The following is an 18334-nucleotide window of genomic DNA, read 5'->3' as shown; positions in this document are numbered from 1 at the left end:
CACAGCTACTGCTGGAAAGTCACATTTTTTGCCATATGTTCCCTCACAACCTAAGAAAGCACCGTATTACCAAATGCAGTCCTTTCGATCACAAAAAGGCAAGAAAGTCCGAGGTGCGTCCTTTCTTGCCAGAGGCAGGGGCAGAGGAAGGAAGCTGCACAAAACAGCTAGTTCCCAGGAACAGAAGTCCTCCCCGGCTTCCACTAAATCCACCGCATGACGCTGGGGCTCCACAGGCGGAGCTAGGCCCGGTGAGGGCGCGTCTCCGAAATTTCAGTCACAAGTGGGTTCACTCCCAGGTGGATCTCTGGGCAATAGAGATTGTGTCTCCGGGATACAAGCTGGAATTCGAAGAGATGCCCCCTCACTGATACCTCAAATCGGCCCTGCCAGCTTTCCCCTTAGAGAGGGAAATAGTGTTAGCTGCAATTCACAAATTGCATCTTCAGCAGGTGGTGGTCAAGGTTCCCCTCCTTCAACAAGGGAAGGGTTATTATTCGACCATGTTTGTGGTACCGAAACCGGACGGTTCGGTCAGACCCATATTGAATTTAAAATCCCTGAACATGTACCAGAAAAGGTTCAAGTTCAAGATGGAATCGCTCAGAGCTGTCATCGCAAGCCTGGAACGGGGGGATTTTATGGTGTCTCTGGACATAAAGGATGCATACCTTCATGTCCCCATTTATCCACCTCATCAGGCGTACCTCAGATTTGTGGTACAGGATTGTCATTACCAGTTCCAGACGTTGCCGTTTGGTCTCTCCACGGCACCGAAAATATTTACCAAGGTAATGGCGGAAATGATGGTTCTCCTGCGAAAGCAAGGGGTCACTATTATCCCATACTTGGACGATCTCCTCATAAAGGTGAGGTCCAGAGAGCAGTTGCTGATCAGCGTAGTACGCTCTCTGGAAGTGTTACAACAGCACGGCTGGATTCTAAATATTCCAAAGTCGCAGCTGATTCCTACGACTTGTCTGCCCTTCCTGGGCATGATTCTGGACACAGACCAGAAGAGGGTTTATCTCCTGATGGAGAAGGCTCAGGAGCTCATGACACTAGTCAGAGACCTATTAAAACCAAAACAGGTGTCGGTGCATCACTGCACGCGAGTCCTGGGAAAGATGGTGGCAGCATACGAGGCCATTCCCTTCGGCAGGTTCCATGCGAGGACCTTTCAATGGGATCTGTTGGACAAGTGGTCCGGATCACATCTTCAGATGCATCGGCTGATCACCCTATCCACCAGGGCCAGGGTGTCTCTCCTGTGGTGGCTGCAGAGTGCTCACCTTCTCGAGGGCCGCAGATTCGGCATTCAGGACTGGGTCCTGGTGACCACGGATGCAAGCCTCCGAGGGTGGGGGGGGGGGGGGGCAGTCACACAGGGAAGAAATTTCCAAGGTCTGTGGTCAATTCAGGAGACTTGCCTTCACATCAACATCCTGGAACTAAGGGCTATATAAACCGCCCTACGTCAAGCGGAGACCCTGCTTCGCGACCAATCGTTTCTGATTTAGTCAGACAACATCACCGCAGTGGCTCATGTAAACCGCCAAGGCGGCACAAGGAGTAGGGTGGCAATGGCGGAAGCCACCAGAATTCTTCGCTGGGCGGAGAATCACGTAAGCGCACTGTCAGCAGTGTTCATTCCGGGAGTGGACAACTGGGAAGCAGGCTTCCTCAGCAGGCACGACCTCCACCCGACAGTGGGGACTTCATCAAGAAGTCTTCACGCAGATTGCAAGTCGGTTGGAACTGCCACAGGTGGACATGATGGCATCCCGCCTCAACAAAAAGCTACAGAGGTATTGCGCCAGGTCAAGAGACCCTCAGGCGATAGCTGTAGATGCACTAGTGACACCGTGGGTGTTCCAGTCGGTTCATGTATTTCCTCCTCTTCCTCTCATACCCAAGGTGCTGAGAATCATAAGGAAAAGAGGAGTGAGAACAATACTCATTACTCCGGATTGGCCAAGAAGGACTTGGTATCCAGAGCTGCAAGAAATGCTCACAGTGGACCCATGGCCTCTGCCTTTAAGACAGGGCTTGTTGCAACAGGGGCCCTGTCTGTTCCAAGACTTACTGCGGCTGCGTTTGACGGCATGGCGGTTGAACGCCGGATCCTAGCAGAAAATGGCTTTCCGGATGAGGTTATTCCTACGCTGATAAAGGCTAGGAAAGACGTGACGGCTAAACATTATCACCGTATATGGCGAAAATATGTTGCTTGGTGTGAGGCCAGGAATGCCCCCACGGAGGAATTCCAGCTGGGCCGTTTCCTTCACTTCCTACAGTCGGGAGTGACTTTGGGCCTAAAGTTGGGTTCCATTAAGGTCCAGATTTCGGCCCTGTCTATTTTCTTTCAAAAAGAACTGGCTTCTTTGCCTGAAGTTCAGACGTTTGTAAAGGGAGTGCTGCATATTCAGCCCCCTTTTGTGCCTCCAGTGGCACCTTGGGATCTTAACGTGGTGTTGAGTTTCCTGAAGTAACACTGGTTTGAGCCACTAAAAACCGTGGAGTTAAAATATCTCACGTGGAAGGTGGTCATGCTGTTAGCCCTGGCTTCGGCTAGGTGTATGTCAGAATTAGCGGCTTTGTCACATAAAAGCCCCTATCTGGTTTTCCATGTGGACAGGGCAGAATTGCGGACCCGTCCACAATTTCTGCCAAAAGTGGTGTCATCTTTCCATATGAACCAACCTATTGTGGTGCCTGTGGCTACTCGTGACTTGGAGGATTCCGAGTTACTGGATGTGGTCAGGGCTTTGAAAGTTTATGTGGCCAGAACGGCTAGAGTCAGGAAAACTGAGTCGCTGTTTATACTGTATGCATCCAACAAGCTGGGTGCTCATGCTTCAAAGCAAACTATTGCTCGCTGGATCTGTAACACGATTCAGCAGGCTCATTCTGCGGCTGGATTGCCGCCTCCAAAATCAGTAAAAGCCCACTCCACAAGGAAGGTGGCCTCTTCTTGGGCTGCCCGAGGGGTCTCGGCATTACAGCTTTGCCGAGCTGCTACTTGGTCAAGTTTTATACCCTGGCTGAGGAGGACCTTGTGTTTGCTCATTCGGTGCTGCAGAGTCATCCGCACTCTCCCGCCCGTTTGGGAGTTTTGTTATTATCCCCATGGTCCTTACGGAGTCCCCAGCATCCACTAGGACGTTAGAGAAAATAAAATTTTACTCACTGGTAAATCTATTTCTCGTAGTCCGTAGTGGATGCTGGGCGCCCATCCCAAGTGCAGACTTCTTCTGCAATGCTTGTATATAGTTATTGCTTAAATAAGGGTTATGTTATGGTTGCATCAGGGTTGAACTGATGCTCTGTTGTTCATACTGTTAACTGGGTAAGGTTATCACAAGTTATACGGTGTGATTGGTGTGGCTGGTATGAGTCTTGCCCTGGATTCCAAAATCCTTTCCTTGTACTGTCAGCTCTTCCGGGCACAGTTTCTCTAACTGAGGTCTGGAGGAGGGACATAGAGGGAGGAGCCAGAACACACCAGAATCCAAATTATTTCTTAAAGTACCGGTCTCCTGCAGAGCCCGTCTATTCCCCATGGTCCTTACGGAGTCCCCAGCATCCACTACGGACTACGAGAAATAGATTTACCGGTAAGTAAAATCTTATTTCTCTGACGTCCTAGTGGATGCTGGGTACTCCGTAAGGACCATGGGGAATAGACGGGCTCCGCAGGAGACTGGGCACTCTTAAAAGAAAGATTAGGTACTATATCTGGTGTGCACTGGCTCCTCCCTCTATGCCCCTCCTCCAGACCTCAGTTAGAATCTGTGCCCGGCCAGAGCTGGATGCACCCTTGGGGCTCTCCTGAGCTTCCTAGAAAGAAAGTATTTGTTAGGTTTTTTATTTTCAGTGAGATCTGCTGGCAACAGACTCACTGCTACGAGGGACTGAGGGGAGAGAAGCAAACCTACCTGCTTGCAGCTAGCTTGTGCTTCTAGGCTACTGGACACCATTAGCTCCAGAGGGATCGAACACAGGGCCCGACCTCGATCGTCCGTTCCCGGAGCCGCGCCGCCGTCCCCCTTGCAGAGCCAGAAGACGGAAGGAGAAAATCGGCGGCTGAAGACTCCGGTCTTCAATAAGGTAGCGCACAGCACTGCAGCTGTGCGCCATTGCTCCCACAGCACACCACACGCTCCGGGCACTGGTGGGTGCAGGGCGCTGGGGGGGGCGCGCCCTGGGCTGCAATATCTATACCTTTGGCAAAATTGCACATAATACAGTGTATAACACTGTATATGTGCCTAATCCCCCACCATTAACATTATTAAAAAAGCGGGAGAAGCCCGCCGCGGAGGGGGCGGGCTATCTTCCTCAGCACTCCGGCGCCATTTTCTCTTCACAGCTCCGCTGGAAGGACGCTCCCCAGGCTCTCCCCTGCAGTATACACTACGAGAAGGGTAAGAAAGAGAGGGGGTGCACATAAATTTAGGCGCAAATTGTGTATAAATAGCAGCTATTGGGAAAAATCACTCAGTACAGTGTTAATCCCTGTGATATATAGCGCTGTGGTGTGTGCTGGCATACTCTCTCTCTCTGTCTCCCCTAAGGACTTAGTGGGGTCCTGTCCTCAGTCATATCATTCCCTGTGTGTGTGCGGTGTGTCGGTATGGCTGTGTCGACATGTTTGATGAGGAGGCTTATGTGGAGGCGGAGCAGGTGCCGATAAGTGTGATGTCACCCCCTGCGGGGCCGACACCAGAGTGGGTGGATATGTGGAAGGTATTAACAGACAGTGTCCACTCATTGCATAAAAGGTTGGATGACGTAACAGCTGTGGGACAGCCGGCTTCTCAGCCCGTGCCTGCCCAGGCGTCTCAAAGGCCATCAGGGGCTCAAAAACGCCCGCTACCTCAGATGGCAGACACAGATGTCGACACGGAGTCTGACTCCAGTGTAGACGAGGAGGAGACAAATGTACAATCCACAAGGGCCATCCGTTGCATGATTACGGCAATGAAAAATGTGTTGCACATTTCTGACATTAACCCGGGTACCACTAAGAAGGGTATTATGTTTGGGGAGAAAAAGCAACCAGTGACTTTAACCCCATCTGATGAGTTAAATGAAGTGTGTGAAGAAGCGTGGGGTTCCCCCGATAAGAAATTAGTGATTTCTAAGAGGTTACTGATGGCGTACCCTTTCCCGCCAGAGGATAGGTTACGTTGGGAAACATCCCCTAGGGTGGACAAGGCGCTCACACGCTTATCAAAAAAGGTGGCACTGCCGTCTCAGGATACGGCCGCCTTAAAGGAGCCTGCTGATAGAAAGCAGGAAGCTATCCTGAAGTCTGTGTATACACACTCAGGTACTATACTGAGACCTGCAATTGCTTCAGCATGGATGTGTAGTGCTGCAGCAGCTTGGTCTGATACCCTGTCAGATAATATTGATACCCTCGACAGGGATACTATTTTGCTAACCATAGAGCATATTAAAGACGTTGTCTTATATATGAGGGATGCACAGAGGGATATTTGCCGGCTGGCATCTAGAATTAATGCAATGTCCATTTCTGCCAGGAGAGTATTATGGACTCGGCAGTGGACAGGTGATGCTGATTCTAAAAGGCACATGGAGGTTTTGCCTTATAAGGGTGAGGAATTGTTTGGGGATGGTCTCTCGGACCTAGTATCTACAGCAACAGCTGAAAAGTCAACATTTTTACCTCAGGTTTCCTCACAGCCTAAGAAAGCACCGTATTACCAGGTACAGTCCTTTCGGCCTCAGAAAGGCAAGCGGATCAGAGGTGCTTCCTTTGTGCCCAGAGGCAAGGGGAGAGGGAAAAAGCTGCACCAGACAGCCAGTTCCCAGGAACAAAAATCCTCCCCTGCTTCCACTAAGTCCACCGCATGACGCTGGGGCTCCACAGGGGGAGCCAGGTGCGGTGGGGGCGCGTCTCCAGAACTTCAGCGACCAGTGGGTTTGCTCACAGGTGGATCTCTGGGTACTGCAAGTGGTATCTCAGGGATACAAGCTGGAGTTCGAGGCGACTCCCCCTCGCCGTTACCTCACATCGGCCTTGCCAGCTGCTCCCAAGGAAAGGGAGGTAGTACTGGCGGCTATTCACAAGCTGTACCTTCAGCAGGTGATAATCAAGGTACCCCCCCTTCAACAGGGGCGGGGTTACTATTCCACAATGTTTGTGGTACCGAAACCAGACGGTTCGGTGAGACCCATCCTAAATTTAAAGTCCTTGAACACTTATATAAGGAAGTTCAAGTTCAAGATGGAATCGCTCAGGGCGGTTATTGCAAGCCTGGAAGAGGGGGATTTTATTGTGTCGCTGGTCATCAAGGATGCATACCTGCATGTACCCATTTACCCACCTCACCAGGAGTACCTCAGATTTGTGGTACAGGACTGTCATTACCAATGCCAGACGTTGCCGCTTGGTCTGTCCACGGCACCGAGGGTATTTACCAAGGTAATGGCCGAAATGATGATACTCCTCCAAAAGAAGGGAGTTATAATTATCCCGTACTTGGACGATCTCCTGATAAAGGCGAGGTCCAAAGAGCAGTTGCTAGTCAGCGTAGCACTATCTCAGGAAGTGCTGCATCAGCACGGCTGGATTCTGAATTTCCCAAAGTCACAGCTGATTCCTGCGACGCGTCTGCTGTTCTTGGGCATGATTCTGGACACAGAACAGAAGAAGGTCTTTCTCCCGGAGGAAAAGGCCCAGGAATTATCATCTCTGGTCAGTGACCTCCTGAACAGGTGTCGGTGCATCACTGCACGCGAGTCCTGGGAAAGATGGTAGCTTCTTACGAAGCAATTCCCTTCGGCAGATTCCATGCAAGGATCTTCCAGTGGGATCTATTAGACAAGTGGTCCGGATCGCATCTTCAGATGCATCGGTTGATCACCCTGTCCCCGAGGGCCAGGGTGTCTCTGCTGTGGTGGCTGCTTAGTGCTCATCTTCTCGAAGGCTGCAGATTCGGCATACAGGACTGGGTCCTAGTGACCACGGATTCAAGCCTCCGAGGTTGGGGGGCAGTCACTCGGGGAAGAAACTTCCAAGGACAATGGTCGAGTCAGGAAACTTCCCTACACATAAATATTCTGGAACTAAGGGCCATTTACAATGCCCTGAGTCAAGCAGAATCCCTGCTTCAAAACCAACCGGTGTTGATTCAGTCAGACAACATCACGGCGGTCGCCCATGTAAACAGTCAGGGCGGCAATGGCAGAAGCCACAAGGATTCTTCGATGGGCGGAGAATCACGTGCTAGCACTGTCAGCAGTGTTCATTCCGGGAGTGGACAACTGGGAAGCAGACTTCCTCAGCAGACACGACCTCCACCCGGGAGAGTGGGGACTTCATCCAGAAGTCTTCAAGCTGATTGTAGACCGTTGGGAACGGCTACAGGTGGACATGATGGCGTCCCGCCTCAACAAAAAGCTAAAAAGATATTGCGCCAGGTCAAGAGACCCTCAGGCGATAGCTGTGGACGCCCTAGTGACACCGTGGGTGTACCAGTCGGTTTATGTGTTCCCTCCTCTTCCTCTCATACCCAGGGTGCTGAGGATAGTGAGAAAAAGAGGAGTAAGAACTATACTCATTGTTCCGGATTGGCCAAGAAGAACTTGGTACCCAGAACTACAAGAGATGATCTCAGAGGACCCATGGCCTCTGCCGCTCCGACAGGACCTGCTACAGCAGGGGCCCTGTCTGTTCCAAGACTTACCGCGGCTGCGTTTGACGGCATGGCGGTTGAACGCCGGATCCTAACGGAGAAGGGCATTCCAGATGAGGTCATTCCTACGCTGATGAAAGCTAGGAAGGATGTGACAGCAAAACATTATCACCGCATATGGCGAAAATATGTTGCTTGGTGTGAGGCCAGAATGGCCCCAACGGAAGAATTCCAGCTGGGTCGATTTCTGCACTTCCTACAGTCAGGAGTGACTATGGGCCTAAAATTGGGTACCATTAAGGTCAAGATTTCGGCCCTGTCTATTTTCTTTCAAAAAGAACTGGCTTCACTGCCTGAAGTTCAGACGTTTGTTAAGGGAGTGCTGCATATTCAGCCCCCTTTTTGTGCCTCCAGTGGCACCTTGGGATCTCAACGTGGTGTTGGATTTCCTGAAGTCACATTGGTTTGAACCACTTAAGACCGTGGAGTTAAAATATCTCACGTGAAAGGTGGTCATGCTGTTGGCCTTAGTTTCAGCTAGGCGTGTGTCAGATTTGGCGGCTTTATCGTGTAAAAGCCCATATCTGGTTTTCCATATGGACAGGGCAGAATTGAGGACTCGTCCCCAATTTCTCCCAAAGGTGGTATCAGCTATTCATTTGAACCAACCTATTGTGGTGCCTGCGGCTACTCGTGCCTTGGAGGCTTCCAAGTTGTTGGACGTAGTCCGGGCCCTGAAAATATGTTTCCAGGACAGCTGGAGTCAGAAAGACTGACTCGCTCTTTAATCCTGCATGCACCCAACAAGCTGGGTGCACCTGCTTCAAAGCAGACAATTGCTCGCTGGATCTGTAGCACGATTCAACTTGTACATTCCGCTGCTGGACTGCCGCATCCTAAATCGGTAAAAGCCCATTCCACGAGGAAGGTGGGCTCTTCTTGGGCGGCTGCCCGAGGGGTCTCGGCTTTACAACTTTGCCGAGCTGCTACTTGGTCGGGTTCAAACACTTTTACTAAATTCTACAAATTTGATACACTGGCTGAGGAGGACCTTGAGTTTGCTCATTCGGTGCTGCAGAGTCATCCGCACTCTCCCGCCCGTTTGGGAGCTTTGGTATAATCCCCATGGTCCTTACGGAGTACCCAGCATCCATTAGGACGTCAGAGAAAATAAGAATTTACTCACCGGTAATTCTATTTCTTGTAGTCCGTAGTGGATGCTGGGAGCCCGTCCCAAGTGCGGACTCTCTGCAATACATGTATATAGTTATTGCGTAACTAAAGGGTTATTGTTATGAGCCATCTGTTAATGAGGCTCATTCTTGTTTTCATACTGTTAACTGGGTATGGTTATCACAAGTTGTACGGTGTGGCTGGTATGAGTCTTACCCTGGATTCCAAATCCTTTCCTAGTAATGTCAACTCTTCCGGGCACAGTTTCCCTAACTGAGGTCTGGAGGAGGGGCATAGAGGGAGGAGCCAGTGCACACCAGATATAGTACCTAATCTTTCTTTTAAGAGTGCCCAGTCTCCTGCGGAGCCCGTCTATTCCCCATGGTCCTTACGGAGTACCCAGCATCCACTACGGACTACGAGAAATAGAATTACCGGTGAGTAAATTCTTATTTTTTGTTTCTGTGCAGGGTAAATACTGGCTGCTTTTTTTTTTACATTGAAATTTAAATTTCAGTTTGAACACACCGCATCAAAATCTAACACTCTCTGCACATGTTATATCTGCCCCCCTTGCAGTGCACATGGTTTTGCCGTACTGCTAACAAATTTGCTGCTGCGATCAGATTTGAATTAGGGGGTTAGATCAGATGGACAGGAATGGGAGTAATATGGTTTATTGTTGAGTGCTCTAAGGACCTGCAAATATTTTCAAACTCTCCTTGCAGTTAAGAATAATATATACTTGATGTGTGTTAATTTAAAAACCGCTGTGTAAATGTTTTGCGCATGTTTAGCTGTACATAATACTTATGCATGTATAGTGAGCTAATTTCAGATTGCCACTAATCTCTACTTTTTTTCTTTTTTTTTTCTTTTCAGAGAAAATTTATTAGCAGACTGTTTGCAGGGGTGTTTTGTTGTTACTTGTACACTCTGTGCATTTATAAGTCTTGTGTGGTTAAGAGAACAAATAGTCCATGGAGGAGCGCCTCATTGGCTGGAGCATAATCATCCACAACCTCTAAATGATTTGGGCCAGCAAAATGAGGTAAGGCTTTACTTATTTATTTATTTTTTCTAACAATTTTTTTTGATACATCAGGTATCACATAAACAGGCATGCTAAAGAACAATGGTGAAATTATTTAACACTACAAGGTTTACAGACAATGGTGTTATACATGGGATACAATAGAACCAATAAGCTCCATCATGTTGAGGTCTATTGCAATAATAATATATAAAACAACATATCAGAATTGCAAAAGCCACAGCGAAAAGGTGCCTCACCATCTCCCCCATCCCGGCCCAAAGTAAATACATATGTCAAAAATTTACCAATTGTACTGTGTCAGAGGATCATTTGGCTGTAAGTTGTGAAAAGTACGAGGGCAAATTCTTTAAACCAATGATGGCTAAATGTTTTCTTTTAACCCTCAGTCAGGCGCAGTTGACCTGGCAGGTGCTGCAAAGCTGTTCTCGCTCCCCTCACCGTCCCAAGGGGGCGCAGGGTCCTGTCCCTCCTAGTACCTTCCTATCTTTTTTTTTTTTTTTTTAATCAAGTGATTTTTATTGAATTTTGCATCACATAAACATAACAAAAAAACAACAGTAAAATTAACTGTAACAACTGCCATCAATAAACAGACATTTTCAGTTCACGTTTCGGTGTGCGTGTTGATTCTTTTCACACATATATCCATTACAAAGAATATCAATATTATCAAGAATGTCGCTCAAGTGCTCGATACCGACCCGCCCAGCCACGTGCTACATCAGCGATCCCACCTCTCCGTAAATCGAGAGGTGGAACCCCGTATCTTATACATATGTCTCTCATGACGAATTACCTCGTTCACCAACGCCCTCCACTGCTCCACCCTAGGTACATCAGCTGAGAACCAGACCCTAGCTATAATAACCTCTGCCAGCGTAGTGAGACACAGGACATATTTTGTACAGTAAAACAGAGTGCGTTTCCTCGAGGTCTAATCCAAATAGGCATATACCAGGATCTAAGGAAGGGAGGGACGGAGCAGTCATGGTCACATCACACCACACTTTACGCCAGAAAAGGGAAATCTCAGGGCAATCCCAGAGCAGGTGCCAGAATCCGGCATCAGCAGCCCGGCACCTGGGGCAGTTAGAGTCCCCCCTAAGACCAGTCCTCTGCATAGTGACTGGGGTACGATACACCCTGTGCAGAATATAGAAAAAAACTTGCTTATATCTTCTACATGGCACAGTGTATTTAAGGGAACCCAAAATCTGGAGCCACTGCTCATTGGACAAAGGTCCCAAATCAGTCTCCCATTTAGTACGAAGATTATTTAATAGATCGGGGTAGCTTCTATTATTCAGAGCAGCATATATGGTAGATATTTTCCCCCTGTGGCTCAGAGAAGTAAGCATCATCCTAACAGGTGAGTCAACTATCAGTGGTGGGCCGTGGGGGAACTGGGTCTGCACAGCATGCCTAAGCCGAAAATATCGGAACAAAGCAGTGTTAGGTACGTCAAATTCGATCCTCAATTGCTGAAATGATTTTAGCACTCCATTATGGTATAGTTGATTCAGTACTATGACTCCTCTAGTAATCCATATATTATCTAAAGACATCTCATATAGCTCAGGGTATGCACTATTGAACCACAATGGAGTACAGGTATCGTGTCCCCCCCAGTCATATAAAGTATGCGCATAGCGCCAGATAAGCATGGCTTGACGTAACAGGGGAGGCAAACCAGAAGCTGAGAGACCAGAGAGAAGAAGCTGAAGAGGAGAAAGGGAGAAAGCAGGAGAGCACCCCGTCCGCTCAGCCAGAAACCCCCCCATTGTTGTGCCCAGAGAATCCCCAATCCATTCACTCAGATGGGACAGCTGTGCCGCCACATAGTATAGTCTGAGATCAGGGAGACTTGCCCCACCGGAAAGCTGAGATCTGCATAGTGTCCTGATAGAGACTCGCGCCGGCCTGCCACCCCATATAAATGAGGACAGAACGCCCTCAATAACAGTAAAGATCTTCTTGGGGAGGTAGACGGGAGAGTTGTGTAGGACATAAAGGAATTTTGGCTGCATCACCATTTTAAATAAATGAACCCGACCCAGGACAGACGGCGGTAATTTTCTCCAGCTATGTGCCTTCTCTTTAAATGTTGCTAAAATGGGGTCTATGTTTTGGGCCACATAGCTACGTGCCATAGGAGTAATCCAGATGCCTTAATACTTGAACTGCAATGTCCATTGCAAAGGATGTGCCCCCCGTGTATTTTCAGGTAGAAGACCAGAAATGGGAAAAATGTGGGACTTATCCCAATTTTTTAGCAGACCGGAAAAGATACCAAAATTCTCCACTACCTGGAACACAATTTGTAGGGAGTCTTCAGAGTCCTGCAAAAAAAGAAGCATGTCATCTGCGTATAGCGCCACTACATCCACGTGACCCCCAACCCGAACACCCCTAATCCCGCCATTAGCGCGTAACTGGCCGGCCAACGGTTCCACGGCAATTGCAAACAACGCAGGAGATAGGGGGCAACCCTGCCGAGTTCCCCTCCCCAACGCAAAAATCTCAGACGTGAAACCATTGGCCGTCACACGGGCCACAGGCAAGGAATACAACAACTGGATAAACCTAATAAATCTAGGGACAAAGGCAAATTTCTCCAGCACCCCCCACAGATACCTCTATTCCACGGAGTCTAACGCTTTGGCCGTGTCAAGAGACACCACCACCACGTCCGACCCCACCAAATCACCTCTCTGCAGATGACAGAACAATCTACGTAAATTCTGGGCAGTGGACTTACCCGGCATAAAGCCAGTCTGGTCTGGGTGAATTATTGTTGTGACTACCAAATTCAATCGAGATGCCAAGATTTTTGCCAGTATCTTGACATCTGTATTGAGGAGGGAAATGGGCCGGTAAGACTCGGAGAGCAGGGGGATCTTTCCCTGGTTTCAACAGGACAATTATATTGGCCTCGGCCATAGAGCGCGGGAGAGTCCCTCCTTCTAAAAGTAAATCAAACAGTTTTAAGAGAGAGGGGGCAAAAAATTTACTGTATTTTTTATAGACTTCACCCGGAAGTCCATCGGATCCCGGCGCCTTAGACGCCGGGAGAGACAGGATCGCAGCCTCCACCTCCTCCAGCGTAATAGGTGCATCCAGGGTCCCAGAGTTCTCCCGGGACAGACACGGCAAGGTCAGCTGAGCCAAAAAATCCCTAAGCTGATCCCCAGAGTAACTGGCTCGGGAATTATAAAGCGAGGAATAATAACTACGGAACGTCTCCGTCACCGTTGAGCCAGAATAACACATTTGGCCAGCAGAATTTTTCACACATTGAATTACAGTTCTAGGGGATTCGGACCGAGCCAGAAAGGCCAAGTAACTGCCATTCATCTCCGCCCGAAAATACTGCTCATGTCCCGCAAACAGGAGTCTACGCCTGGACTTCTCAAATAAACAATCCGACCACTCGCTCTGCGTGCTCCTCCACAACAGCTCATCAGATCGCAAATGGGTAATAAGATATTGAGATTCCAGCTGCCGGCACAGAGACTCCAACCGCACCTCCTCCCTCTTACTAAACGCTTTAACTTCTGAGATCCGTTTAATAAAGGAGCCTCGCAGAAACGCTTTAAAAGCATCATGTTTCAGCGGCAGATCACTGTATAGTAAATGGTCTACCTGGAACCCTTCCCAAGCGGCAATCAGATCCGCACCCTCCCCCAGTAAAGTTAGCCAAAAGGGATTAAGTTTCCACATTTTCGCACCCTGCTCCCAACCAACATTGACTGTAACTGAGACAGGAGAGTGATCCGATATACCCCTAAGGAGATAGTCCACTGCCAGCACATCCGGGGACAAACCAGGAGAAACTAAAACCAAGTCGATACGAGAGAAAGCATGATGGGTAGCGGAATGACAGGAGAATTGATTAGCTGTAGGATTACGACATCTCCATACATCCACCAGCCCCAGCTCCTCCACCAGTCTCGCGAACGGAGTAGGGGACGCCAAGGGAGGGGGTGAAGTAACTGATTCCCTCCATCTGTCTAAGACACTATCCATAACATTGTTAAAATCCCCTAAACATATTACAGGGGTAGCCGGGGACCGGGCCAGAGAACGGGCAGCGTGACGGTGAACCTCATTGTTATATGGCGGGGGGACATAGACGGCCTAAATATGAAACAATCTGCTATTAATATGGGCTCGTAAGAAGATGTATCTGCCATATTGGTCAGCTTCGCACTCATCCAAGTGAAATTGTACGGATCTTCTAACAAATACAGAAACACCCCTGGAATTACTAGAGAAGGTGGAATGATACACGTGACTAACCCACGGTTTCTTAAGCGCCAACACCCTACCTCCATGCAAATGAGTTTCAGAGACCAATTATGTCCGCCTGGTATTTTTTAACCTGAGTCAGAACCAGTGATCTTTTAATCTTTTCGTTCAGTCCCCGAACATTCCAGCTGAGCAGACGGAGCCCCTCAGAGACAGCAGACATAGAAATCATAGAGGAAAGGGGCGACAGGATAGAACAGAGAGACATACATCACAACCTGGCAACGCAGCATAGCAAAGCTGAGCAAGCGGTAAATAGGGACAGGAGCAACCAGGCCCCTTACGTCCCAGGAGACACAAGAAAACAGAGCAATATCATACATAAATAACGTATCACAGCAAAGTACGCACAGAACTAAAAAATGATGGCTTAGAAAAAAACAAACTAACCCCCCCCCACACCCACCCTGTATCACCTCGCGAACTTAAGGCATACCTGGATCCCATAACTCCCACTAAGTAACCAAACTAAGGGATATGGGCCTAACCAAAAAAGCCCAAGGAAAAGCCCCTACAGTATCTTCGGCAAGAGCTCTCCACATCGTGTAGGGAGAAATAGTACCCCAACCCTGAGAAAAAAAAATAAAAAACCCTAGCTAGGCACATGCCCCATTACAAAACAGATAGCAATAGAGTAATGTGAGGCTGACCAGCACTGCTATATCAGAGCGATGCACAGCTAACAGTAACACAAGTCTGCCCCGCTCCTCCACCCCCCACACCGCACATATCCCCACATTACATTTAAACTAACAGGAATATGCATCTGATAGGTGGAAACAGCAGTAGAAGAATAATTAAATCAACAACTGAGCAATAGCATATCATCGAGGAGAACGAGGTTGTCGTTCCAGCCATTCCCCAGCATCCTGAGGAGATGTAAAAAAATGAGTGGTGTTGTTAAACACCACCCGCAACTTGGCTGGAAACATCATAGAATACTGTATATTGCGGTCCCGGAGCTAACGCTTGACCTGAAGAAATTGAGATCAGTTCTTTTGCACCTCCAGGGCAAAATCAGGAAATACGGATATATTATGTCCATCCAGTTGGATAGAGCCCTGCGTCCGGGCCAGACGGAGCACAGCGTCATGGTCTTTAAAGTGCAGGAAACGTGCAATAAATGTTCTAGCTGGGGCCCCCGGCGGCAGCGGCCTAGGCGGGAGCCTGTGCGCCCGCTCCACCGCAAATTGAGAGGTGAATGCTTCCCTGCCAAAGAGATCAATAAGCCAACCTTCAAGAAATGACTCCGGGGAGGTGCCCTCCGCTTTCTCAGGGAGCCCAACAAACCGAACGTTGTTGCGCCGCAGTCTCCCTTCTATATCTGACATTTTAGCTTGCATAGATGTCATTTGGGTAGACAGGTCCGCCACTTTCAACTGTAAGGGTGGGGCAGCATCCTCCAGAGCCGATATTCGATGTTCAGTTTCACCCACACACTCTCGGATTTTCTGCATGTCCTGCCGCAACAGAGAAACATCCATTTGTACTTGCCCAATCCGGTCCGTGACCCTCTGTTCGGACGCAGAGATCGCCTGCAGTATTTGCTTGGTAGAATGCACCTGCTCATCAGGGTCGGAGGGGTCCACCTCGGCCGCTGGTGAGGATGGGCCGGCATCACCCCGCTTTGCCGAAGTAGATGTCTGCTGCGGTCTGGCAAATTTCTCCAATTTCGCAGCAGCGTTAGCCACACTCTGTCCCCCCCTCACCATTGTATCACTGGACGGGAAGGCAGAACCTTAGGGATATTACAGAAAAAAAAAGGTTCCCTATCAATGTAGGTTCAGCACAGGGGTCAGGGCTGCCCAGGCCGGGCAGAGATGGCACACCAAGATAACAAAACAAGTATGTGGGCACACTGCAAATAGGAAGCAGGTGTGTGATGCTGCAAAAGGAGAGCAGAGTCGTGGGCAGAGAGGTTGCCCCTGCAGGATAACAGGAAGCTAGTATAAGGCAGCAGGTTTCAGTGAAATATAGTCAATCCAAACTTAAAGGGCACTGTCCCTGTACAGCCCTGTAAATAAGTATTAAGCCCAGGAGGGAGAATGGTATCCGCAGCTACAGCACAGCACCACAGGGGGTGAAGGAGCAGCAGGGTTGAAAATGGCGTTTTTTTGCGGGCTTTTTCACCCGCGCCCGGTCTCCAGCGCCACCGCAGCGGGGCCCAGGACATATAACCCACCGGACCCAGCAGATGATAGGGCCTCCTCCTCTGCAGCCTCCCAGCCAGAGAACCAGCGCACCGACACCTCCGGACGCGCCGTCACGCGCCTGCTTCCGGAGCTCCGGCAGGGAGCCGGGCGTCACGCTGGAGGGTCCGTAGCTGCAGAACCGCGCCGCTCACCGAGGTTATAAGAGCAGGGGCAGTACACATTCAGGGGCCAGCTAGTAGGGAGCAGGATCCACGGGCTGGGGCACAACTGATGGGAATCCAGGATATTCGTGGAGAGCTAGGGCTGCACACAGCTGCTCCATGACGATCCAAGCAACGCCCCAGTACCTTCCTATCTTGGTGCTGTTCGAAACCCCTCCTAGTCAGTTTTCCAGACACCTGTGTGGGGTGCATTAGTGACCCTGCTGGCCTCTGAGGCCCATTGCGCCCGAGGTCGTCCGACTTTTGAAGGTTCGGATTTCCTTTTATTTTCATCTATTTGTTTATTTCTCTAACATCAATAAGGAATATTGGGGGAATCTAGTACGATGGGGTATAGACAGGGTCCAAAGGAGCTGGTGCACTTAAAATTTCTTCAACTTGGTGTCTGGCTCCTCCCCTCTATGCCCCCTCCCACAGGCAGTTTAGAAAAAAGTTCCCCCAGGAGAGGATGCACATCCCTGAGCTCCAGAGTTTTCTTCAATTTCTTTTTTTATGTTTGTCATTTTCGGTTAGCTGTTTGGGCAACAGCATACCTGAACCATGGGAGTTGGGGGTGGGGAGGGATGGTCACCGGCCTTACGATGTCCAAAGCCGCTTGGCTGTCACAGTCGCAGCACGCCGCACATCCCTAACGCTGCCTGAAGGTGACATTGGTGGTGAGTACACACCGTGGGCTCTGCTATGGGGTCCCCTGGTTCACAGTGCGGCTGACCATGGGTGCGGCGTACGGGACCCTCCCAGGGGGGGAAGGGGGGTCCCAATAAGATCCTCCATGTTTACTGGCACAAATACGCTTTGACTAGCACTTGTTGTGATTTTTTTAAGCTAAATGGAGACTTTGCCAGTATAATCTATCACTGTAGCTCGGGCTCTATTGGAGGGGACGGAGCTACATCAGAGCTCACTGCTAATGTACAGAAAACTCAGCTACTACAACAGACTGTTGCAGATTTAGCTGCTAGCGCAGATGCAGCACAGCTCCCCCTCTCATGCAGGTCCACAGAAGCGTGGGTTACCTGCTCTACTCTCTCTGATACAGATGAGGATATACAGGAGAATGGGGATTACTTAGATCCTGTTAGTGGGGATCCCGATTCTGCTTAGGGTATTGAACCCCTAATTCTGGCTATACGGGACGTGTTAAAGCTCCCTCCTAGAGGACGCTGCGTCACAGCAGTCATTTTTCTGTATACAAAACAAGCCTAATGTCACTTTCCCTGATTCTGCAGAGTTAGATGACCTATTCAAGCTGGGCCTGAAAAATCCAGACAAAAAATTCCAAGTGTCCAAAATTTTTTTGCGCATTTTCCTATTTGCTACTGATGGTTGGAAATTTTGGGAGGAACCCCCAGGGGTTTATGTGTTGGTCTCTCGTCTGTCCAAAATGGCGGTGCTGCCTGCCCCAGGCTCCTTTACCATGAACGATCCTGGGGATAGAAAAATAGAGATTACAATCAAATCTATTGGCATGCATGGCAGCAGTGTATCACAAAGGCCGGTTATTGCGGGTGGCTGGATGACCCATGCCATTCATTTATGGCCCATTCAAATTCAAGGGGGCTTCTCGGGGGATATGCCCTTGGTCACTATGGTGACCCCCCTAAAACACATTCAGGACACTACACGTGTCCTCTTTGATTCACTCAAGGCAATGGGGAATATTAATGCTAGGACTTCTGTCATGGCAGTTTTGTTGCGCAGGGCCTTGTGGTTGCGTCAGTGGATTGCGTACGCAGAATCCAAACGTATAGTGGA

General features: G+C 49.3%; 1 protein-coding gene across 6 annotated transcripts in view; it reads left to right on the top strand.

Moving 5' to 3' along the window:
- The window catches only part of MARCHF6 (membrane associated ring-CH-type finger 6), an 845067-nt gene that overhangs the window by 323628 nt on the left and 503105 nt on the right, over positions 1-18334 (top strand). For all 6 annotated transcript variants that reach the window (XM_063922758.1, XM_063922754.1, XM_063922757.1 and 3 more), the window contains one exon: positions 9723-9891. In XM_063922758.1, the coding sequence (XP_063778828.1) occupies positions 9723-9891 (169 nt within the window). The remainder of the gene's footprint in view (positions 1-9722; positions 9892-18334) is intronic.

This window comes from Pseudophryne corroboree, chromosome 5, assembly GCF_028390025.1.
Source record: "Pseudophryne corroboree isolate aPseCor3 chromosome 5, aPseCor3.hap2, whole genome shotgun sequence".
In the NCBI taxonomy this organism is placed as follows: domain Eukaryota; kingdom Metazoa; phylum Chordata; class Amphibia; order Anura; family Myobatrachidae; genus Pseudophryne; species Pseudophryne corroboree.
Note: the sequence above shows the minus strand (reverse complement) of the source record. Positions and strands in the feature narration are given on the sequence as shown.